General features: G+C 36.8%; 1 protein-coding gene across 4 annotated transcripts in view; it reads right to left on the reverse strand.

The window, feature by feature from the left end:
- The window catches only part of LOC131073294 (uncharacterized), a 127846-nt gene that overhangs the window by 74980 nt on the left and 27589 nt on the right, over positions 1–25277 (reverse strand). For all 4 annotated transcript variants that reach the window (XM_058009727.2, XM_058009719.2, XM_058009703.2 and 1 more), the window contains 2 exons: positions 13641–13762; positions 11000–11111 (listed from right to left, as the gene is read on the reverse strand). In XM_058009727.2, coding sequence (XP_057865710.1) covers positions 11000–11111; positions 13641–13762 — 234 coding nt within the window. The remainder of the gene's footprint in view (positions 1–10999; positions 11112–13640; positions 13763–25277) is intronic.

Consider the following 25277-nt stretch of genomic DNA (forward strand, 5'->3'; position numbering starts at 1 on the left):
GTTTCATCCTCCCAACAATCTTCCGGTTTGTTGGTGTACGTTTTATCATATATCAAACATTAGAATAAGATACCCAAAGGTATTCTATCCTCTCCTGAAAAATCACCGCTTATCATATGGCGATTCCAAGGTCTATATGTGCGAACAAGCGACTTTGGTGGGATAGCTACTTGGGTTGGGTAGTGTATGCTGAAAATCTCAAGGGGGACTTAGGTTTACAAATGTCTTTCAAGCTTCTGGACTTAGATAAATTTGTCAATTTCAGGCTCTCTTTTTCTTTTTTGGATTTTTTGAGATTTAGACTTTCAAAAGGGGGAAAAGGGGGTAGGGTTAAGAAAGCTGATCTAAACCTATGAATTCTGGAGACGGTATTAACTAGGTGTTATCGGGAAACCACACTTTGCTTCGCCACACTAAGGACAACTACACAAAGCAGGTGCAATCTTCAATGGGTTGTGCTTATGATCGAAGTTTTGGCATACACAGGGGATAGGCTCAGACTAACTTTGCATAGTAAAATGGAAATCATCCATTCACCAAAAGTATGAGCGGAAATACACCGCTAATTAATACTTATCAAATCCTTCATTCATCTCTAACAACTTGAAAGCAAATCTAAATTAAGTTCTAACTAATATGTTGAGGAAACTGAAACCATGCTAATCACTCAAATAACAGAGATTACAAAGCCTTAAGAGAAAGCGCACATGAAATGTACTATTTGAAAAATGACCTTCACGCAACAATATATCAAAAACCTCACACTCTCCAAATGAGAGGAGGTAGCCTTATATAGTTTTCCAGAAAACAATGAACGACCGAGATCAAACAATGATCAAGGGCCCAGATTGAAAGCTACAAATCCTAATTAGGGTTTCCAAAAACTCTATCAGTTAAAAATGAATAGGAAGAATACAAGTGGTGCAGTTGCTATTCTCACTGGGGTGAGTGTCCAGTTTCCTTCTTTGTAGATTTGATGTACTTGGACAAAATAAGTCGCACCTCCTCTATGGTGACACTTGGCAAGTTGCCAATTTGGAAGTCAACCATATCCACATCATCAGTACAGGTGGCGGGAGTATCTTCCCAACCAAATGCTTGTGTCAGGAAATCTTCATCTATGCACATGAAGCTCGAGACTCTGGAGAGATTTTCCTTGAGAATTGGCCGTGAAACTTTGAAGACGTTTCCTTGAACTTTGACCTTCAAATTCTCTACACACAGATGCTTCTCTCACACCTCATCCTGTTGCAATATCTAAGCTGCCACAAAGAAAATCTTGTCTTGAATATCTCTGACGGTTTTTTCAATTTCTACACACTTAGCCTTGGATTTTGTCAAAGATTCAGCCCTTGTAACCAAGGCAAAGTACCAAGTGCTGAAATCATACAAGTCACTGAGTTGGATGACTCTTTTGTTTACAAGATCATGCTGAGAAATTCCTCTAATTACCTTTAGATGTGGAATAATCCTCCTCTAAATATCCTCAATATCTTCCCAAGTTTCAGCTATGTCTCAAATTCTACTTAATAAGGAAGATGTAGAGTCATGTGCTGCTATCAGGTTCTCAATGAGTATGTCAGCACGTTTTGAGGCATCCACAATCCATTCTTTTACTTCTTTGAAGGTTGTCTTCATGTCTTCATAATCTTTTAATGACTCTTGCAGAAGAGGTATGGGCAAGGTAACAGGCACCTCCTCCCGATCTATAGGTCTTGTCAAATGTTGAACATATCTCTTCCATTGCTCATTTTCATCTTCATTCTTCTTTCTTTTTTCCTTTTCCTTGGCTAGTCTTGCCTTGAGAGAGTTGCAAGAATCATCAAAATCCTGGATCTCTTGGGCCTGAGTAGGCTTACCCAAATTCACAGTAGTGATTTTATAATCCTCAAGAGTGACGTTATCCCGAGTTTTACCTTATTTACAGCTACTTGCACTAATTTGAATCATGCGCTATCTCTTTGAATTAAAGAGACTCTCTTGGCTAGTTTGGGTTGTCTTATTTCAACTGGTTTACTCACCATAGCCAAGAATGTTGTTGTGTTCTCCTCTAAAAGAGCTTCCTTAGGAGCCTTAGCCTTTATTCTTTCCCTCAGCCAATCAGGAATGGTTGATTGCTCCATAGTATCTTTATCAAATCCACCATCTATTTCTCCATGTCCAGTAACTATACCATCAAGAAAAACCTTTGGAGGCTAAGGTTCTTCAACCTCTGAAGCTCTAGTAAAAACTGGTTCCTTGGCTGGATTTTGGACAGCCTCTCTCATTATCTCTTCAACCAAAGGAGAAAGCACTCTTACTTCATTATCCCCTATATCTGTGTCCATCTCCTGCTCTTCAATTGTATTTTGGTCAGGCAAAGCAGATGCGGCACTCAAAATGGAATGACCTTCATTTGATTCACGTCTTTCCCCAACAATTTTCTTTCCCATGGCCTTTCCAGAACTTCTGGCAGGTTCTTTTCTCTTCCGGGACCCAACACTTTCTGGATTCCGAGCATTGCCTGAAGAAATACCATGGTTGGAAGACATAGAGTCATCCATTCCCATCAAATCATAAGTCAAGGCAACACCTTTGGACTTTAGCTGCTTTGTCTTCTCAGATGTCCACCACTTGGAGTATTCAACTACTGATCTCATGAGGTCGGCCAAATCTGACCGTTCCCTGTCTGCCCAATCAATCAAGGCAAGTGGCTCATTTCTTATCTTCTCAAAACCCAGTTGTTCAAGTTTAGGATTGTCTTCTACTTGATCAGCGACCCTAAATACTTTCGTTGCTCTCACCATACTTAGGGGAATTCTCGACCAAAATCTTCTTCTGATTTCGAAACTATCGGCTGCATTAGCCCAATAATCCTCCAGATCAGTTTTGTGTTCAAATACAATTCCTTTTACCTTTTTCATCTTACGAAACGGATCAAAGTTCCTTCTTGCCTTGTATTGGTAGAAGGGATACCATGCCAGCTCTTTCTCCACAGTGGCAACAGCTTGTGATGATGGACATGTCTCCAATCCATTTCCAATAGTGAGAGAAGATGTTCCTGCCCTCTTTTGCTTCTCTCTCTGAACCGTCATGAAGTTCTCCAGTTGCCTCACAACTTCCAACAGCACAACTCGATTGGTGGGATAAATTGGGAGCTTGTACGGAGATCTAGAAAATCCCTAAATTCTGATATAGGTGAATCTTGGGTATTGGATATGCCAATACCCGAATCTGCTTATGAGGTCCTTAGACTCTTGAGAGAGTCTCTGATGTAATCCACCTTGCAGTGTTCGTGTGATATGCATCAAAAATGCATCATTAACCCTCTTGAAATGTAATTTTTCTTCCATATGCAGCTAGGGGTAACAATCGTAAACAGCAAATTGGTTCTCCTTGTTTCCCACCTCTCCTCTACAGGTGAGGCCTCTGTATCTATAAGTTCTAGCAAGGGAATAGAACAAATATGAACTCAAGTAAAAGATTCTATCCCCCTCCAAATTTCTCAGCTGGCTGTCCAAATTGTTGCTTATCATCTGAGCCCAGTCAATCATCTTGACTCCATTCATTATCTCATTTATGAAGTAATACATCCAAGGCTCAAATGGAGCGCCTTGGGTATATTACCCATTATTCGGTTCAATAGGACAATCATGTCTCCAATATCTTCTTTAAAATATGCCTTCACCAAGTTCTTCTTTGACATCTTAGAGGCACCCTTTCTAGGTTTGTCCAGCCATGAATGATTTATGATGGCCTCGTACTCCTCCATGTGGTCTTGATACATTTGAGTGGCCTCATCCTTGGTCACATATACAGCATTGTGATATTCCGGATTTCTAAAGGCTTCCCTTATGGCCACATCACTGATATTGGCCAACACTCTTCCGTCTGGTGCTATAACATCTCTACTGACAAGGTTATAGTGCCTAGCACACTCAACTACCAACTTCGTGCACTGCATAGCAGGGAGAAAGCCAGCGGCATGCACGATGCCACTCCTCATCATCTTATGTGCGGTCACAGTAGGCACAAGGTTGTCCAAGCCGAACATCCTCTTCTTAAACTCCCTCAGATCGATATGTCTGAGGTTGGTATCACTGACATTCTTCCATTTTGAGTTCATCCTTGTTTCAGGAGGAGCATCCTTGTCTACTTGGAACTTCATTGTGACTGAAATCTGCGAAAACACATGAAGCCTAAGTTAGAAATCAAAATTCCACTTAAAATTTGAGGTTTTGAATGACTAAGTGGTTGAAGTTTTTACTTCATTTTTTCATACTTAGTCATGAAAATGGAGTTTTCACATGTATGAATTTAGAAAATGATAATAAAACTCCACACCCTAGGGTAACTAAATTCTGATTTTAATCCAAAAACTAGGTCTGCAATCAGATCAATCTTATCCAAGCTCACTTTGAAAGGTGGGAAATAAGAAAGAAGGTATGAATATTCAGTCTTAATATGATCCTTCTTATTGAAATTTTGAATAGATCTGCTAAAATCATCCCCAACAAATTCAGAAAATTAATGAATTTACCCACAAAAACCAGCTTCACCTTCGATAGAATGAGAAGAAAAAGACAAGAAGATAGAAGGAACTTGATGAAAACTCAGAAAACTCGATGAATCTGCCTTCTATCAGCTGGTTTAACTCCCAAAATCTGAGAATGCTAAGGTTTGAAATGATAGTTAAACTCAAAAATTCACCAAGAATACGCTCAACCTGCAAGAAACCTTTTCAACCTGCAAGAATACTTCTTATTTTTGCTCTCAACACTAAAAAGAATCGCACTCTTGTGTGTAGAAATGAGAGAAGAAATGCCTTATTTGTATTAAAGTTGGATTTCACAATTAGAAACATGCAAGTTACTTTCCCATCCTTGTTTCCAATTCGATTTGAGTGATGAAGAAAGTTTCTAAATTAATAATGAGTTGCATTGTCACCTCTATCCAGTTTGATCTTCTCACTCTTCATCACAAATGCAAGTTTCTAATTAATTTTCCACTTCACATTCGAACTAGATCTGCAGATTCCCATTTTTCAAAGACTTTCTAATTTGGAAGTCAGTCCTAAATCGCCTCAATCTATAAATATCTCCTCTTCAAAACTTTCCAATTTAGATTGATGGTTCGAATTTCCGAGTTTCTATTTCAATGTTGAGTTCATATTCGAACTTGATCTTCCACACAAACTTTCTAATTTGGTTAATAGTTCGAATTTTTCATGAATCTGCTGCCATCACTCTTGGATTTATCTCATTTATCAAACTTAGTCAGCAATCTTTGACTTGTTTTGACCTCAATCACAAGCAGGGCGGACTTTCGGAGTTGGATTTTTTCGCCCTTAGGAGCATAAGGCGGACTTTATAACACTTAGGAACCTCTTTCTTCCTAAGGTGGACTTTATTTGATGTGTGCACCTTAACCATAATCAAATTTCCCTCTCCTCAAAGCAGATTCCCTTGGTTCTTTCCTTTTTAACATGTCGTTCTCTTCATTTGAGTGGACTTCACTTCCAATATGTACTTCATATGTTCTCCTCCTAGAGTGGACTTTGCTCATTTCATGCATGATAGGGCGGACTTTGTCATCTTAGTGCACCTCAAAACCTTTCCATCTAGGGCAGACTTTACTTAGGTTGTGCACCAAGGTGAGGACGGACTTTGAAATACTTGATACCCTTAGCACACACACCTCTAGGCGGACTTTCCTTGCCTTATGCATTTGGTCTTTGTAGGAGGGCGGACTTTCTCATGTCCACACACCACTCACCATCTCCTTAGGCGGGCTTTGTTTGACTTATCAAAGATAGGCGGACTTTATGAATCTTTGTTCAAGGCAAGGTAAGGGCGGACTTCTTTCATCTTAGGCACCACAGATCAAGGTGGACTTTGAGAGTCTCCTTCTTGCATATGGCGGGCTTTGGGAGTCTTGTTCTTCATCATGGGCGGACTTTAAGAGGAACATGATACTTATACTTCACCTTGGGTGGACTTTTTCAAGCATGTGTACTTTGGAGGGCGGACTTTCTGGCTCATTCTCCAATGCTTGAGGTACCATTGCACTTGCAATAGAGCGGACTTTAGGAAGCTTGTTTCTTGCAGCCTAGGCAGACTTTGAGAGTCTCAAGAAACAAGGTGAGGGCGGAGTTCATTAACCTCATGCACCTTCTTCATGGGCGGAGTTCAAGAGATTCATGCACCATCACCTTGCAGATTGGGCGGACTTTGTGGAGTTCCTGACATAACATTCACCACCAAACATGATTAGCCAAACTTGGAAAACTTCAAAATTTAATAACTTCTTCAATTTTAGCCAGATTAACATGATATTTGAAACCCATACTCAGGTAACCCATTCGAAGCGCCATGACACCTAAAATGTAGGAACTTAGCTTTTTGGGTCAAAACTTGAAAATTTTCGATTGCGATCGATGCAGACCAATGGTACCAGTGCAAACCCTAGGTCCCCACTCCGAAAAAGCAAAAAGAAGACATCCCTAAAATATAGGGAAAACTTTCTAAAAATAGCCATCCCGGGGATCAAGCTAAAAATGCCAAAAATAAAACTTCCTAAAAAATAGGAAAAAGCAAAAAAGCAAACTTTCCAAAAAATAGAAAGTTGTCCAAATTTGCTCAAATCAATTGCAATCTTCGTCCTTTGGCATTTTTGGGCACTTTGACGATGTCTAGACTTTATTATCACTTGGTTTGCAAAAAGTTTCAATCCTTAGGACTCAAACCGTTCAAAACTTGGCAAAACTGAGCAAAACTGAAGCGGAAGGCCACGAGACACTAACAAAAACCCTAGAAAGCAAGAAAGGAGTGAGTCACCATTCTCAATGGGGTGATGTGTGAAAATGGTCACAGTACAATTCCATTACCCCTTCGTCATTTTGTTCCATCTCCTTTCGTACTCCACTCTCTGTCTTCAAACTCCAAGTTTGAAGATGCCAATTCTTCACTCACCGTCTGATTACTCAGGTCGATGACATACTTCCTTCCCTTACTCTCGATGGAGAGTGTGTTCCACTTCCAATTGTGATCTGCCTTCACAGTGATTAACCACCCTCTCCCAAGGAGAGCGTCATACACCTTTTTATCTAATGGGATGACGACAAAATCCAGGAAGAAGGGCTATGTGCCAACTGTTAACTTTTGTGCCATCAAAGTCCCCAATGGCTTAATGCCATGTTGGTTTTAACTCACCAAGAGAACATTGGCGGCCGGAGTGTAGGTTTTCCAAGGCTCTTCCAAGTTTCCTCTGGTAGTACATTGACTCCAGAACCTCCATCGACGATGGTGTTTGTTAAATTCATTACATCTCCACAATGGTTGGCTTCCTGTCAATGCTCATTGTTAGCAACATCTGGTCACTCACCCCATCCCCTTCACATGGCAATTTCTCTGTCGGTTTCTCTTGTGGCTTGTTCTGTTTTTGATGAATGGAGTTGTCATCACCGACCATGTTGGTAATTGCCATTCCTAGTTGCGGCATAGTTTGAAGGTCTATCACCTTGATGGGTACAGTTGTCTGTAACACCTGTTGAGCTATGTTCTTCTCTGACTCCCATAATGACATACTGGCAATTCCATTGAAAGTTATTTGTTCCTTCGCCAACACTTGTTCTACTTTTGTTCTGGCTTCTCGGAGTCCTTCCCTCTCCGTACAAGGGTCCAAGTACACCACCTTCTTGGTTTGTGCTCTCGTGATTGCCAAAATTACCTCCTCTTGTTTTGCCACGTCCAGCATATTAATACCCTTTTGCTTCGAGTAGACAATGTCTTCATGATTCTTTGGCCCACACCATTTGCACAATAGTTGTACATTGTCCTTATTCAAGCAATCTCTCGCAAAGTGTCCCCATTCGCTACATTCTCGACACTTTATGATAGGACGTCCTCTGGAGTCATACTGTATTTGATTTTGCCCTCATTGGTTTTGATAACTAACAAGCGATGCATTTTCTGGTTTCACTAAAGTGGACTCTCCTTGTGTGAAGAGCACTTTTGTACTTCTCGTCTTCAAATTGTATGGGCACTCCTTGATTGAATGATCCATCACTTGGAAAATCTCACAAAACATCTTACGTGTGCCCCTCAATTTTGCACTTAGTACACCATAGTTCATTACACTCTTTATTGATTCCTTTCTCGGCCTTCAATTCTTTCATAATTCTCAACATATCCCATCGAAGGGCCTGTATGGTTTTGGATTCTTCATCACTACTACCTTCGATGCTCTCGTCATTGTCGGTCTTCCTCTTCCCTCGAGAGGATGTTTTGGTTTCACTCTCAATGTCCATCGCTCGATTGTAAGCATCAACGTACGAAGACGGAGGCACTACTTTCATCTTCTTGCGCAGTGAGGGGATCAATCCCTCAGTGAACCAACTCTTCTTCAACCCGTCAGCTGGTTGGCTCTCCATCTTTTTCAGCAGTTCTTTGAGCCTATGATTGTATGCTCATGCGTTCTTGTTCTTCCCTTGCCTAGTGTTGTAAATTTCTGCAACAAGTTCATTCTCGTTATTCCCTTGCCTAGTGACCCAATAAGGATGTAAAAAGAATATGAAGTAATCGATGATCATTGGAATGATATGAAAGTCCTTCTGCGTGCGATGAAGCAGTGTGTTCATAAGAAGTTGTATCCTTCCAAAATCTGTTTACCTCAATTCGCACTTCTTTATGAGTATTTGTTAAATGAGCATTGGTTACTTTATGATTAACATAATCATTGTTGAATTAACTAAACAATGGAATGGTTAGTTGCCTTAATTGATATTTATTTTGTCATACACTCGAACTCCCTCCAGTGATATATATTATTTTTGGTGGCATTGATAATAATCGGATTCATGGAAATTGACCTTCTTCCTGCCTTCTTATTGCAGCGATGATGAAGATGTTAGATATATTTATCTGGCTTAATCAATATTTAGTGTTGATAGGTTTAGTTGATGCCTTAATCTGATCATATACCCGAGCTCCTTCCTTCTACATGGATTATTGTATCTTCTTATAACCGATATGCTTCTTGATAGTATGTACACTTGGACCCATGATGAGACTCTGCCTGATACTTTATGGCAGCCATAATAAAGAATGGATGTTTGAGAAAACATGATCGATATGGATGTATATATGGTCAATGAGGCATTGATATGTGCTGTCTTCATGATTAAGAGAGAATATGTTATTCATTATCTCCATTGTTATGCTGATATGGATTTGCATTAGAGATCTTCATGAATACTTGTGTATCATCAGTATTATGATAACTGCTTCAGTATGCATCATACCTCCTCCATGTTGCCTTGATGATGATGTTGAAGTACAATCTTATGAACATATCCGGTTATGGATCTATTGTTGGTTATTTTGATCATATTTGATCAATGTAATTAATGGTAGGGTCATGATCTATGTATGTGTAAGACGGGTTATTAGCAAGGTCACCATACTTGACATTATGTGAGCTTGGTATGTTGTATGCTCTTCAATCCTTCATTCCTTGATGGGTGGATAACATATCAACTTCTTGTCTTCGCTGCATCTTATCTTCTATGCTTCACTTGAGTCCTTGATAGGAAAATCATGAAGTCTTATGAATAAGACAATTTTCCATAATGTCTCTCATGTTATAAATATACAACTACTTGAACTATGTACAATTTGTTATTTCCTAACTACTAGTTAATGAAAGTGTTTTCAAGGCTGCCACCCTTGATCACATAATTGTTTATTACTTCTTAATATTAGGTTAGAGATGGGGACATCACACATCTAGAATCTTTAATAACTAAAAATCAAACAGCTAGTGGCAAACCATCTAGTTAGTACAATTGTGGATTTTTTGCAGGCAAACTATGATTCAAATGATTGCTCTGCAAATGCAAATCATGAAAAGAACAATACTCTGAAATATATAAGTAGATTAATACCTGTGCATGTTATATTGAAACCTGAAATGATTGAGATATAATGAGTTGGAAAATAAGTGCTCTATAAATGCAGTAGACTATAGACCCAAACTATGACTGAAAGAAAATTTGTTGATAACCCAACTAAAATCGATAACAGACAACTGATAAATGAATGGTACAGCTTTCTTATGAAGAGTATGGCCTGAATGTAAAAGCAAGCCACTAGGAAGAGGTATGGCCAAACTTATACATTAATGCTGCATTTTTTGTCTATAAACAAATAACTAGCAAAAAGGACAACTTCCAAAACACCCCGAAGAAGGCTACAATAAGAACTCGATGCTAATTAGCCACAGATATGAAGTATGGCCAATCACAACCATGTACAACTCCTTGGAAGGTGGCACCCAAGAATTAATTAAAGGTTCATCAATATTAACCAACGCCCAAGACCTTGTACAACCTACAATAAAATATTCTTGAACTCCTATATGTGTATGGTCAACAAATAAAAGGTACAAAAAGCATTTCAAAGAGTTGATAATGCTGCAAAACTCATATAAAAATAGTAAAGACTAATCAAACTGACGATATCACCAAAATATTTGATAAACATGCAACAAACTATATCACCATTCAGCCTAAAACTGTAATCAAACAACTGGATACCGAAAAACTTCAATAAATGAAGCACAATGGTAATCCATACGTAAAATTCTTCTAATGGCTAGGAGATTTTTTTGTCCCAGCAACAATCTTACCATAGGGTTTTCATTCTTAAGAGAAGGAAGAACTTACGTTCATCATTGAGAATTGAAATTCACAGAATGAGCGAGAACTCTTTTCAAAAACAAACCTCCTTTATGACTTTTTCGAGTGAAATAATATATATTCTCTTATTTTATTTTATTATTCCCTCAAAGTTATAAAAGTATTAAAGTGTCATTTTTAACATTCACTTTTAGGACCTTGGGCCTAGCGACACTTTATAATTTACTTATAATGACCTTTTTAAATCATTAAATAAAAGCTGTCTTTTCATATAACATTATATTCCTCTTTTATTGTAATCATGCATAAGTATTTAAAGCATACTTGAATTTTTCTTCAGAGTACTCTCCTTGATTGATAGTTACATCATCTGTTTTGATTATTGCTATCCTAGAACACCGAATAGGCTGCGAGGGTTGAGACATGCGAGCAAAAACTGCAACAACCAAACCAGAAGCATTAAAATTATTAAACATGCCCCATGATCATCTAGATAAGCATGACAAAGTAATTTGAATGAAACAAAGTGGTAGCTACAGACGATATCAAAGAAAGATGTGCAAGTAAAGAATACATGTGACATTCAAAAATTAAATCCAAACACATGTTGCTTCTCTTCAGATTGTTTCTAGTTATACAAGTCTCCTCTTAAAATGTTATTTTTCACTCTCTGGAACAAAATCATAAGGTGAAATCAACATGAAATGTGGACTACATTAAGGTCTAGTAATTGCATAAGTTTCAAAAATAAAGATGAAGAGAATAGTGCTAAGGAATAGGAAGGCAAAGGCTATTATATAAAGTGTCATAGAAAGAAATCATGATCATCATATTAGCCTGAGCAATACCCCTTTTGAGAAGCATTTACTAATAGCTTTCCGTCAATATCTAACAACCCTATATTCAGGTACATTAGCTATGTGGTTCAGCCAACCACAACACCTTGTGAAACCAAAACATGATCTGGTAAAAGCATTTGGAAAACTCAAAGATATAACCAAAGTAAGCACCAAAGTGAATATTAAACTATCATAACATGTCTCATGATCTAATCATGTGCAATAAGTCTAACTTAAGATAACAATGAAAATCTGGTACACCATTAGGAGCCCAACCTGAGCAACCACATGCATTGCAATTATGATAGGTTAATCTAACAACGTTACCAATATAAGAACTAGGGGAAAATGTCAACTCACATGATGAAAGAAAATGGATGTCATCATTGTCATTTGCGGCTGTTTAGACCAACTTGAATCACTCTTCATAATAACTATGTGACACATTAAAATAGCTAATTTGAGTAAATTTCTTTACAATCGTCACTTCCTTCCACTTCAAGCTCCATTAATTTCCACAGTAACAGCCATCATATTCTTTCACAAAGCAGACCAAGCAATCATTGGTTCGAACAAATCATCATGTCACAAACACATCTTAATTTTATTTTACTAGATGGAAGACACCAATATTTTGATCCTAAAGATTCAACTCACCAATTTATGAAATTTGCTTCAAATTTCTATAAGAAAATTTGACATACCTCATTCCAATAGCATCATATTATTCCAAATCTTAGATGTGAAAATGGTCTAGGAACCTCTAGGTTATGGTCACCCAATGTAACCTAGGTTAGATAATAAGTGTTGATTTTTACTTACAAAAAGCATACTATCTCCTAAAATAGATTTTCAGTTAAGAGAGGGGGAGGAGTTTAATGTTTTAATATTTTTCAATTCATAAGCACACTATATAACACAAATTATGTGATTTGATGACATCTACATTTGCCCACAATTTCATTCCATTTCATATTTTACAACAGAAAGCTGATATTATTTCCAAGGTTAAATAATACATCAACATTTACTAAATAACATAACACCTATTTTATCCCTAATCGTTATGAAGCATAAACCTTAATATTATATGTAATTATTATTAAGTTGAACCCCAAAATATTAATAAGGATAAAGAAAAGTTGATTGAGTTTAATATGTAAATTAAAGATTTATGAATCGGTTTGGGAGGGTAATAATCATATCATGAGTTAAAACATATAAGGTAGATAGATTACAAATTTGGCAACTATTGATTTTTGATAATTGAAATGCATGGGGTAGTGGTATATATGACCATTTTCTTGTCAAAGGGAAACTTTAGGAAGTTTGACTTTGTATGAGATGTATGAATGAAAAAAGTCTGTGTTAATGTCTTCTTAAATGTCCCCATTTCAGCTGAATTATGTTTCAATCTTTGACTTGTACCTTAGTTAGCTATGGCCATTTTTAGTAGATGGACCCATAAAAATAACCCCTATATTCCCAATCAAAATATAAAATACTCAATTGGAGTTGAAAGAAACCTCTTCCCTGGGTAGTAAGCACCAAAAGTCATCAATTAATCCAAAAAGCTTTCTCATGTTTTTTGTTGATTTCCAAATATGGTAGTCTAATTGATAATACAAAGCAATATGTTTGGCTAGTGTTGCTCTCTCAATGACAACAATTTTATTGAGATCTACATGTCACCACCCCTCCATAAATGCCCTCTCCATCCTAAATGTCAGAAAATTTGGCTCGTATAGCCCAGGGTAGGCAACAACACAATGTTTGAGTAATGTGTCTTTGATTTTCCCTACATTAGTAGGAATTGTTTGCATCAAAAGAGCCTTAATATAAAATTTAATTTCTAGTATGATAGAATTTCAATTTCTTAATAGAGGAATGGATAAAATAGTTGAAAATTTCATATGAACCACTATTTTTAACAAATTCACTTCATGAATCACAATTTCTTAGAACAGAACAAGGCTAACCAAACATTCAATATCTAAAACAAACTTTGTTTTAAGGCATGTAATACATGCAGAAGTGCAATGTACAAAATTTCTATATTCATTGCTTAAATTATTTTTTTTATGATCTTCATCTTAAAAGAAAACTCAGTCAATTGCATGGCCTACCAGCTCCACTTAAAAAGACAAACAAAAATTGGGCAGCCAACGTGTTCATATTTGCCACAAGAAGACAAAAGGGAGACACGGCAGCAACTGGTGATCCACCAAATGTAGTTGAAAGTGACAACCTGCATCAAAAATTGAACATAGGAATGTCATTTCCACTAGGTAAAGAATATTAAAGCGAAAAAACAAGTCACAAGAACAAAGTGACTTAAAAATTTTAACTTATAAATCCAGCCCGTATTAGAATTACTTATGCTTACTTGTCTTCACAAGCGGAAAGGCAAAAACTGGCAGGAACATAAAGAAAGTCTTGAAGAGAGCCAAAGATTGATAGTTCTAAACTATTATAAACTTTTATGGAAAAGCTCAATTTCTCTTTAAATCTTATATTAAAGTAATATAAGATTTGTCCTCATACCTGTTGTCTCTTGGATGGAAACCACCACTAACAGAGCCAAACAGTTAAATTTTTAAGATTTTGTAGGTTACCTGCTGAATCCACCTATACAACAATGAAAAGTGGGGTCGATTGGTATGAGTTATGACCTTAGCCCAAAAATGTTTTACTGTATTTCGTCATACATACTATGGGTTTTCTGTCATTTATAAATTGTCATGTATTCTAATGTATATGGTTTGCTATGCATTTGGCATAGTCACTTTGTCACTTACCCTTTCTAGAGTCATAGTCCACACTTGATTACGTTAGTCACCTCTGCAGGTGCCATAGCCTAGGAGTGTTTCATAGGTTGAGAAGGTCCCGTTGTTTATATTCCCATGTCCCCTAGGTATAAACTTAAGAAACTGGAATATTCATATGCTAATGTGGGTGCTGTCAGCTGAATGCAAGTATAAATTGAGAGTGGATCAAGTGACAGTCATAGATATGGTGGATTCAGTACATAGGGGCTGGTAGAAATTTGGTAGGAATGGTCAAGGGTTGCTGATTGTTGTCCACATTTGAAAAAACAAAATTCATGTTAAAAAACTGCTCATTTCTGGTTCAATTAGTCAACATAAAGACCTTGTCTCCCATGTTCATTTACGTGTTTTTGAGCTATAATCAGTATCAATGTATAGCCAGCAATGGGCACCTTCCAATATATCAAACAAGATCAAGAATAGAGCTTGGATGCAAGAGGGAAGCCAAAATTGTCCAAGTCATGAAAAGTGGTGTTCCAGTAGTAAGGCGCACACCAATACACTAGACCACCCAAAAAAAACTGTTCTAAGTGAAAGCACTCCAATGTATTGAAGCATGCCAACACACTAGACAACCAAAATATGTGCATAAACTTTTAACTGAAAAAGTGGTGCTCCAATGGTGACACATATAGCAATAGACTAAACTTTCTATACATGTTTTTAAGTGAAAACATTGGCACTCTTATGGTGAGGCAAATAGCATACACTAGACCACCAAAAGAATGTGTTTACGTGAAAAAGTGGCTCTCCAATGGTGACAAGCATGCTAATACACTAGACTGCAAAGTTTTAAGTGAAAAGTAACAAGATGTCCAAAGTGTGCACTCTATGAAAGGGGTGCACCCAAAATTGAAAAATGGAAAAAGTGAAAAGTGGAAAATGGTAGAATAGGTCAACAAGAAATTTAAATATTAAGATACTTTATTAAATTATTATAAAGTGACATTATATCAAACTCCAAATCTGCTATCAAAAAATTCAAATATCTTCGTCCTCAATCAATCCCTAGAAGAACTCTTTGTTCTCTCCAATAGCATCATGTTACGTGTGCCTCTAAATAATCCAAATGAGAACCAAAATCCCCCTTGTATATAGTTGTAGGGAAAAAACAACAATTTTAAAAAAAATATATTCACTTTCCCTTTAATGGCCTTTTTAATATTTTGTAAACAATTTATGACCAAGTCCCCCTTTTCATGAGCGCTGGCCTATGAGGTGTGACCTGCTGCAAGTAACATAAATTCCTAGCTGCTAAGGTCGATCTGTCTTTCATTAATTACCAACTCCATGGTGTAGTATGCAAAACAAACCAAACATTATCTAAATGCAAGATCTTTGTAGTAAGCAATCTCTTAGTCTCCTTGTTCAGCTTTTTAAAACAAAATGCTTCATAAGATCTTATCAATTGTTCTTCCACTGTAGATGATGCATGAATAACCGGAATGAAATCAAGTATATTCCATTTCACACACATGGACAAATCACTTGTAGCTAGTCCATCAAGTGTGTAACTATTGTCATCATTGTTTTCAACCTTGAAAGAACTCTCTAAAAGAGCAAACTCATGATCCTCATGATGCAAACTAAATAAACATTCTGAATTTCTGAATCATACCTCTTCTCTTGTTCACACACAACACCATCTTCTTCTTGTTCGTTTACCTCAACAAGATCTTCCTTTGCATGGTCCACTTGTATACATTCTTCTCACGGAAGAAATAATGATCTAATGCATGATTCCCTTTGTTTCCTCGCGATACCTAGATGTTTGCATCGTTCCTTGACCTCTTCTAGATGTTTTCTTGTTTTGGCAGCAAGCATCTTTGCCTTCTTAGCTCTTTGTAACCATCCATCACACATTCTTTGTGTCTTCTTTACAAAATCAAAGCATTTGTGGCTTGTATCCACAACATAATCCTCATGCTTGACTCCCAAATCCGGAGTGCCATCTTCTGATTTTTCTTCGTGTGTAGGAATTTTGTCATCATTGGAATCAACTATCACACTAGAAGATGCATTGTGATCACCTAAAGAATCCATACCATCATTATCCATGCCAATCACATGCCCTACATTAAGGGAAGTCATGCTTATCTCTCCTATAGAATCCTCTTGTGAATCTTCTCGCAAAGATGATGAAGCCTCATGTGAGTCACTCCCCAATGCTATCCTTTTGTCTTCATGAACCGGATTTGCATGTTTATCAAATTCTTCATGTAGATTTTTGCATACTTCATTTGAATAATCTTTCCTCTTACACTGTTGATTTGAACTTATAGATACCAAATCATCATCCTCTTCAAGTACACCCATAAATTGTGTGAAGGAAAGGAGGTCACGCATCTTTTTAGGAAGGAAGCAATACTTATGGTAGCTGCTCATAAGTGCATCATTTGTTGTTATGGCATGAGGTCTCCTAATTGACCTTGTAGATGGAAATAAAACCTTAGAGTACCCAAATTTCCTTGAATGTGAATAATCTAAATTTTGCGATTCTTGATTGTTCTGTTGTTGTGTTTCTCTTAACTTTGTAGGGTCCTTCATTATTTTCTCCCAGCTAGGTACCTTTTCCTTCACTGGTGAAACAGGAAGGAAGGTATGTAATAATCTTCCATCCTTAATTCTAGCCATTGATGTAATCGGCAACTGAAGTTTACACAACTTGACTTAACCCAACAGGCTAGCAGAATCCAAGCTCTGATACCACTGAAAGATCCCCACCAAAATCTGATCCAATTTTTCCATTTTGTTTTGTTTGATATATGTCTTGGACTCTCGGAGATGGTGATGTTCCGAGACTAGTAATTCCGATCTGAGTTTTGCTGAGTGTTTGTTTGATGCTTGTTTATGATAACATATTGCAAATAATGAAAGAAAATGACTTTGCAATGAATCAAAACATGTATAGCTAAATGATATTGCAAAATACTAGTTTATTGTTTGCTGCTAAGACTGAAACAAGAGATTACAGTCCTATTATCAGTCACAAATCAGATTGTTACAATTTAATCCATAGGGTTTAGCACCTTATAATCAACATGCATCATACCCGGATGTTAGCTAGCTGTTGTAGGCTGATGTAGACCACTTTGGGACTGAAAATGACCACTTTCGGGTCTGATATGAAGTCTGATCTGCAGCAGCAAGACTGATATGAGCTGCTACAAGTCTGATATGCAATTCCCAGCCATCATATTCGCTGCCACAAATCTGATACGCACTTTCCAGCCACTATATAAACAACTACAGGTCTGATTATGATTCTAACCCCTAACACTCAGCTGATATTCTCACTGAATAATGGTACAGCAGGCTGGATTTGGTGCTGAATGATGGCGTCATACCCCCAAACGTCCCAGTTCTGCAACTAAATGGTGAATTCAACCTATTGTTACAAAAATGTCTGATTTACCTCTGAAAATAACTCCAAACCTGCATAAGAATCTTTCCTACGAAGCCCAAACAAGAACCCTATGTAGATTCCCCTCAAATATGAACTGGGCTTTCGTCCAATTCACCATTCCCCTTAGGAGATTTTGTTCCCAGGAGGCTGATCGGCCGTAGAAACCCTTCCTTAGAGCTCATGTGCAATTTCTTGTTGTGAAAATAAAAGACTGAATAATGAAATGAGGCCTCCAAATATTCTTTTATTTACCCCAAACCTTAATTGTACCTTTTACGGTTTCCAACTTTATTTTAATAAAGTTTATTAAACTTTACTCTTCTCAACTTTATTTTAATAAAGTTTATTAAACTTTACTCTTCTCAACTTTATTTTAATAAAGTTTATTAAACTTTACTCTTCTCCACCTTTTTATTTACCCGAATTTTAATAAAATAATGTCCCCTCAAGATGTGCGTTGAAAATTGGGCTCATAATGTATTTACTAATTCATTTTTTCATTTTAAGTTATTTAAAAACCATGGCCCAAGGTGGTCCCCTTAATTACAATATTAAGATACTTTATTAAATTATTATAAAGTGACATTATAATAACTTTATTTTATTTCTATTGAATATTAAAGTCAGTAGTTTAATATTTAAATCCCATCCCCTGGCCACCCCAAACTGAAATCTGATGATGCACGTACCACTAGTGATGTCTAAATGTAGCAGGTGAACTAGTAGTGTCCTCCTAGAAAATAGGGATCCTCCTAAAAAGTAGGAGACTATCTCAAATCAACAAAAAATGCTCATAGGAGCTCCTGCTTTACTCCCCAATCCTTCGGGTGGTCAACCAGTCAACTGGTAGACCTCCCTAAAAAAATAGGAGATGGTCTCAAATCATCCAGAATGGTCCGTAGACACCCCAGGACCAACTCTTAATCATTCCCTAAAAGAATAGGGATCCCTCCTAAAAAATAGGAATTGCCTCTGAACATCCAAAATGGCTTATAAAGCCCCTGTGCAGCTCCACAAACCTTAGTATGGGTCCCCTCTCCACTCCACTGGCCTAAGGGAACCAAATGATAGGCCAATCCCTGCTCAACTGCTTGTCAACTAGAAGGGGACATTACAAAATAGCTATATCTTCAAATCATAGCATTGAAGAGATAGATCATATTATATTGCTCGCAATCAATGTTGTAACAACAAATTGGTATGTTGTATCTCACTCCTGAACTAAATACTTATTTACAGTAATATTATATTTGAATTTTATTAAGAATGAGGGGCAGATACATGACCTATAATATAAGTTGTTTCATTTATTCTTATATATACATATAACAGAAATAATGCCAATAAGATTTATATTTGTTAATAATAGGGAGATCAAATTTATATGACAATTATGCTTAAGTTCATTTATTTACGTATACATTCATAATAAATGAGAGATTAGCATATTAATGACCTAATTCTTAATCATTCCCTATTGCCCCTCATGAGAATAGGTTGGTTTTGTTAGGGAAAAGCAATATTAATATCTCACAAAGTAGGTGAGCCCCAAGAGGTGGTATGGATGGGTGAACCTGAAACCCTTGGGCCTATTTGTGGAGAATGGTTTTCTAGCGCCCTAACATAGTAACTCCCCATCCTCTGTTAGGGTTGATGATTAGGAAAGAAGTTAAGGATTGGGAGCCAGACTCGGATATTGCTTCAAATCTGATATGGGTTCTCATTTTTTATCATATTTTGTGTAATGTCCCCTTCTCCACAGTGATTAGTTTTGTTGGTCGTTAGCCTAGTTTGGAGGCCCGTAGGCTAGTCGAGGGCAGAAATTAGGGTTTCCTATTTTCTAGGAGGATTCTTTGGTGTTTTCAAGGGGTGGATGTGGGATTTTGATAGTTTGGATTCTGGATTCCTCCTGGGTTTTCAGAGAGCTTCAAGATGGTTCGACATGCATTTGCATCGAGTAACTTTTTCCAAACTTACTATTTTTAGAAAGTGCGAGGGCTACTCAAAATGTGGTTAAGATCACTTTGGAAACACTTACTATTTTAGCAGTATGCTATTTTTAGTAAGTACTATTTTTAGCAATTCTATTTTTAGCAGGATGTCAACAGGCCTATTCAGATGGCTATTTTAGGCAAGTCAATTTGAGCAGTTGGTCTTCCAGCATTTTTTTGGTGCTATTCTTGGCAAGGATTCTGCAGCTCAACTCAGTGGCTATTTCTGGCAGTATTATTTTGGCAGGATCTTGTATTCACTCAGATGACTATTTTTAGCAGTTCAGTTCAGAGTCCCAACTCAGTTCAGTTTTGGTGATTTCTAGCACTTCAATCTTTGGCTCAATTTGGCAATAATCAATATTTGAGAAGATATTTTTTATATATTAATACCTTAGGCATGAGGTATTCATATTTGATTATTTTATGGATGGACGACTTAAGAAGGGAGAAAATATTAATTTTGTCCTAAGTCGTTTTGGGCGAATTATTTCACCTTCTTTCTGGATACCAAAGTGCAATTTCATGAATATTATTTTTTAAGCATTATATTTATCAAAAGTGGCGATATGGATGAAAATGTGCTTAAGTTATAATGTTTTTATGTTGCAAAGTGTGGACCAAGGGAAAAGTTAGAACTTGAAGACTAGGTGGTGGATTTTCATCTTGGGTGCCATATACTTGAAGGAAATGAAATGAAATAAATCGCCAAATGTGAGTGGGATGAAATGACATGTGATTTGGGCGAATTTGGAGGCATTTGCATTTGAATTTGAATTTGAATTTGAGCCTTCAAAATCTATAAATGAGAGGGTTGGGCTTCTCATTCATCATCTATGAAGAAAATTATAACGAAGTGCTGCCAAAATTTGGAGTGAAGCTTCGGGGAATGCATACCTCCTAGCTACCGCTTGGTTTCTTGCTTGCAATACAGCAACTAATTGGGCTTGTGACTGCTCTTCATCCAAAGGAGTAGATTTGAGGAAGAATGTTGCAGATTTGTGTGTCAGTTTCAGATATTTTGGAGTTTTTTCTGAGTGTTCATGTTGCTGGTCGCGGTGTGTGCTGAAGCGTGTTTTCGTTCGTAGCTCCTTGTGTGTGTGTCAGGTCATTCTAGGTATTCGCTCATTCATCTCCTATGTCATGGACAATTCACCTTGTAAGTTTTCGTTGGTTTTCTTGGAGTATTGAATTTTATTATGCAAGTCGAAGTTTTCTGCTGTAAACACCTTATGCTGGGAGTGCTTTGGGTTGCGTGTTGAGTGTTTGGGGTCATATTGCTGCTGTTTTCCAGTTCGTACTTGGTCACTCAATGCTTGTTGTTGGTTTGGGTGTGTTCTTGGGTGACTTGAGTGGGTTTTGAGTGAGTTAGGAGATTTTGGGTGTGGATTAGTGTTGCTGGTTATGCATTTCCAGCCTGCTGTCATATATATCAGATTTTCAAAAGTTGGATTTTGGGTGTGTTTTTGAGAGAGTGAGTAGATTGGGTGGTTAGGTGACGACTGGAGGTGTTGTTGCAGTTGTCAGCTCATAATAAGCACTTGATTATCAAATTTCATATTTATTGTAATGCTGGTTAGTAGTACTAACAGCGACATTTTGGCTTTCTACTGTCCCACTGCATAAGTGGAAGAGGCTGGCTTAGCCGCCTATCTTAGATTAATAATATTTCTTATATTCAAAAATCATTCTAATGAATTTGTAAAGCTGATTAGTAGTACTGACAGCTATCTTTCAGATTTCTTATTGGGTTCCCACTGCATAAGTGGAAGAGGTTGTCTTGGCCGCCTATCTTGAGTTTGTAATACTGTCCTCCTGCTGAATAAGCAGTGGAGTTGATATTAATTTATATTTCTTGTCCTCCCGCTGTACAAGAGGTTGAGTGATTGCATTCTTCAGTTCTTTAGCTTGTCCTTGGCTGGTTTACCACCAAGTGATTACATTGTTTTAATATCCCGTTGTATAAGTGGAAAGGGCAGGCTTGCCACCCGAAGATTGTAATCATTTTCAGATATTGGTATCTAATGATCCCCTTGAAACTGTATGCTCTCACCCTCCGAGTTTGGGCTCTCGGTGATCAGAAAGTGGAGGGTTACTTTCAGCAGCATTTGGTTTTCATTTCCTAACATTAACAAGTGTTGTGTTGAATGTAACTTTGTGAAAAAAATTAACGGGGATATTATTTGTTCATCATAATAAAATATTGTGACATGCAAAGATGCAGATTGAACATGCAAGATCAACAATATAGATTTTCAAGGAAATCAATCAATGTAATACAAAGAATCTAAATAAGCCAATGATATTCTTTGATATAGAAAAGTGTTACTATTTACAAACACATGATGTTGTTACAAATCAAAAGATGCCTAATGCCATCAAGTAACACATACTCGGAATGCTTCCATACATAAAATAACAAACCCTCTGAAAATTTGCAAGATAGATCATCGAATCTCCATGGAAACTTATCGATGATGAGCAACTATGAATCCTAAGATGAATTCACTAAGTGGGCTGATTTGGGTTTCCGTCCAAATAGCGTAAAACCTCTAGGGTTTCCGTCCTAGGGTTTACTAAACCTGCAAGCTAAAGCTCTCAAGCTCTCAAGGAAAAGTTTCTTTGAAAATAACAACTCAAGAATGAATCCTCATTGCACTTTTTCCTCCTTTTATAATACTTTTCCTTTTTTAAAGTAATACTTTATTTTATTTCTCTCTTAATTTACTTTTCCCCTCAAAAGTGACTTTACTTTATAATTTGTCATTGACACTATTATAAAGTCACTTTATAAAATAAAGTGTGTCCAATTGCTGATTAATTAAATTTAAATAATCCCATAGGACTTAGGACTATTGAACATTTATTTAATTAATTAATTATCACTCAAAGAAAAGGCGACATTACACTAGAGAAGGGGACATGACAGCAAGCTCTATCAAGAACTCACCAACAAACAGGTAAACATTTTTGTTTTTATAAAATGATTTTGGCTTCATATGGGCGCATGCTTGACCATAACTTCACATAGTTTTTCAAAACTTTAAATATGTTACCCTTCAATGGAGCACATGCTATTATATTGCTGCTGTTTTTTGTGTTTTTTTTAGAGTTGTCTTCCTTTCAAGTGACTCATACTGGTCTATTGGCTAGCAATCTTAAGCTTCAAACTTTGCATGCACTCCTTAAGATGGACGCACATTTCTCTAGATACTCACATTTTTCAATCAATAAATTCTATGTTGGTCTTTAGCAAGGAGCAATCCACTATATTGAGACACAATTTTTCACTTTTTAACATTTTGTTTTCCTTCTATCAAGGACATACCTATCTATGGACCAACATATTTTATAGCTTGAAATTTATCAATGTTCACAGACATGCCCCTTTGTACTAAGTGACATTTTTCATGATTTGATGAACTTTCAACCTTTCAATCATCTAATCTCTACTCATCACCTTGACAAATGTATTTCAAAGCTCATTTCATGGGCCCTACAAAAAGAGTTAGCAACCTCATCAATTCACTGAGTATTCATGATAGTTTTTCCACCACAAGTACTCATGAAATTAACTGACCAATTTTTTCCCACAATTTTTTGTTGAAAACTAACCAATTTTTTCCATGAGCACTCATTGAAACTTGGAGAACTCATGTGACAAACTCACCATTGTTTGTAGACACACTTTGGATACAGTAAAAATGCCATTCTAACACTCCAAAATGTGATTTCTAGTCTTTAAAACCCCCCATTCACCCTTCACCACACAGAAACAAGCAAGAATCCTAGTGCAATTTGAGAATATTATTTTGGTGATTTGAAGAAGAAATTTCAGTGATTTGCATCAAGTTAGACCCAAAAAAAAACTCCTTTTCCACATGCATTTAAATTTGTAAACTATTTCTCATTTTTTTAGAATGTCAAATTTACATATTTTATTGGATTGAATTGATCCAATTTCCCAAGATTTGTGGATTGTTTTACATAGATTTAAATCAATTTCTTTTGTTTTTTAAATTTTACTTTTAAAAAGGGTTTACATTTTAGGGTAAAAAGTTATAGTTTTGTTAAATTCAATTACCATATAACAATATTGGATTTAATTTTTTTAAATGCATTGAAAATTTACATGATTTTTTTTTTTAATTCACATTCAAATTGCTACATTTTTATAATCACTATTTTTCTATTCTAATTGATATTGCAACTTTAATATATAAATACAATGACATCAAACTCTACATCTGGTTCAAACTTAGCAAGTGGAAGTCACCCATTGGGATTAGACACCCTAGAAGCCATGACCTTACTTGGAAACATGTCATAATGGGACCAGTCGTGGGTTCAATGATTTGTAACTAGTGCCTAAAGAAGCTTAGCGGAAGCATCAATCACCTCAAATAACATCTTGCAAGCATTCTTAATCGCAATTCCAAATTATGTCCAGCAGCCCCAAAAGAGGTGAAACAAGAAATACTAGCCCTTCTTGGATTAAAGGATGAAAAGAAATTGGATATGAACAAAGCACAAAGCAAACATAGAAGCAGCCATTGCCCCTAGTTTGACAACAAATTCCAATGTAGATGCACAAGGCATTGTGGCCTCTAGTTGCAATCCATGCATACATGTCACATCCACCTCATTTGGCTCTCAAGTAGAGGTCCACCGAGACTTTTCGTGCCTGAAAATGTATCACGAGCACTACTTTCATCGAAAGCTACAAGGTGGAACAAGGAAGCACACAAAAAAACAGAAAGCATGAGCAAATTTTCGTTATTACACAACCTTCCCTTCAATGTGGCAAGAAGTCCATATTGGGAGTGTTTAGTGACAACATTGACGATTGCAAGGAAAGGCTAAAGCGCTCTCTCCAAAAGAGTTAAGCAGTAGGTTGCTCCAAGATGCTATTGTAGATGCAAAACAAATTATTGAAGATCAAACGAAGCAATGGCAAAATTTTGGATGCACAATTCAATCAAATGGGTGGACAAATGGAAGGAACCGTACCCTCATCAATTTGTTAGTGGCTTCAATTAATGAGTTTTATTTTTTAGTCAATTAATGCCTCCAACAAAATAAAAAATTTAGAAAATGTGAGCTTGATGTTGGAGAAGGTTGTTTAAAAGGGGGGCGCATGAAATGTTGTCCAAGTTGTTAACAATGTAGTAGCATATGTGGTGACTAGAAGATTGCCTTGACTTTTTCTAGAGGAAAAACTAAAAATTTAATAGATGAGATCAATTGTAGAATATGCAAGAAATAAAACAAAATATATTTATAATCACCCATGGGTACTGTTGTCATTTTTATGACACCCTTGGTCCATCAGTGAGAACCGATCAAAGATATGTTCCATGGACCAGCGCTACCCCAGTTGATCGAGGAAAAAACAATGGAATCATGAAGTGTGAAGTGTTGTCTTGACCCCGAAACTTCGAAATCCCGTGATCCTGAAGTTCCCAAGCCTCCTTCCCGGAATCCCAAAATTCCCAAGTTCCTAAGCCTTTTCCTCCCGAAAAACCCAGAACTCTGAAA

The sequence above is a fragment of the Cryptomeria japonica genome, chromosome 9 (genome assembly GCF_030272615.1).
Source record: "Cryptomeria japonica chromosome 9, Sugi_1.0, whole genome shotgun sequence".
NCBI lineage: Eukaryota > Viridiplantae > Streptophyta > Pinopsida > Cupressales > Cupressaceae > Cryptomeria > Cryptomeria japonica.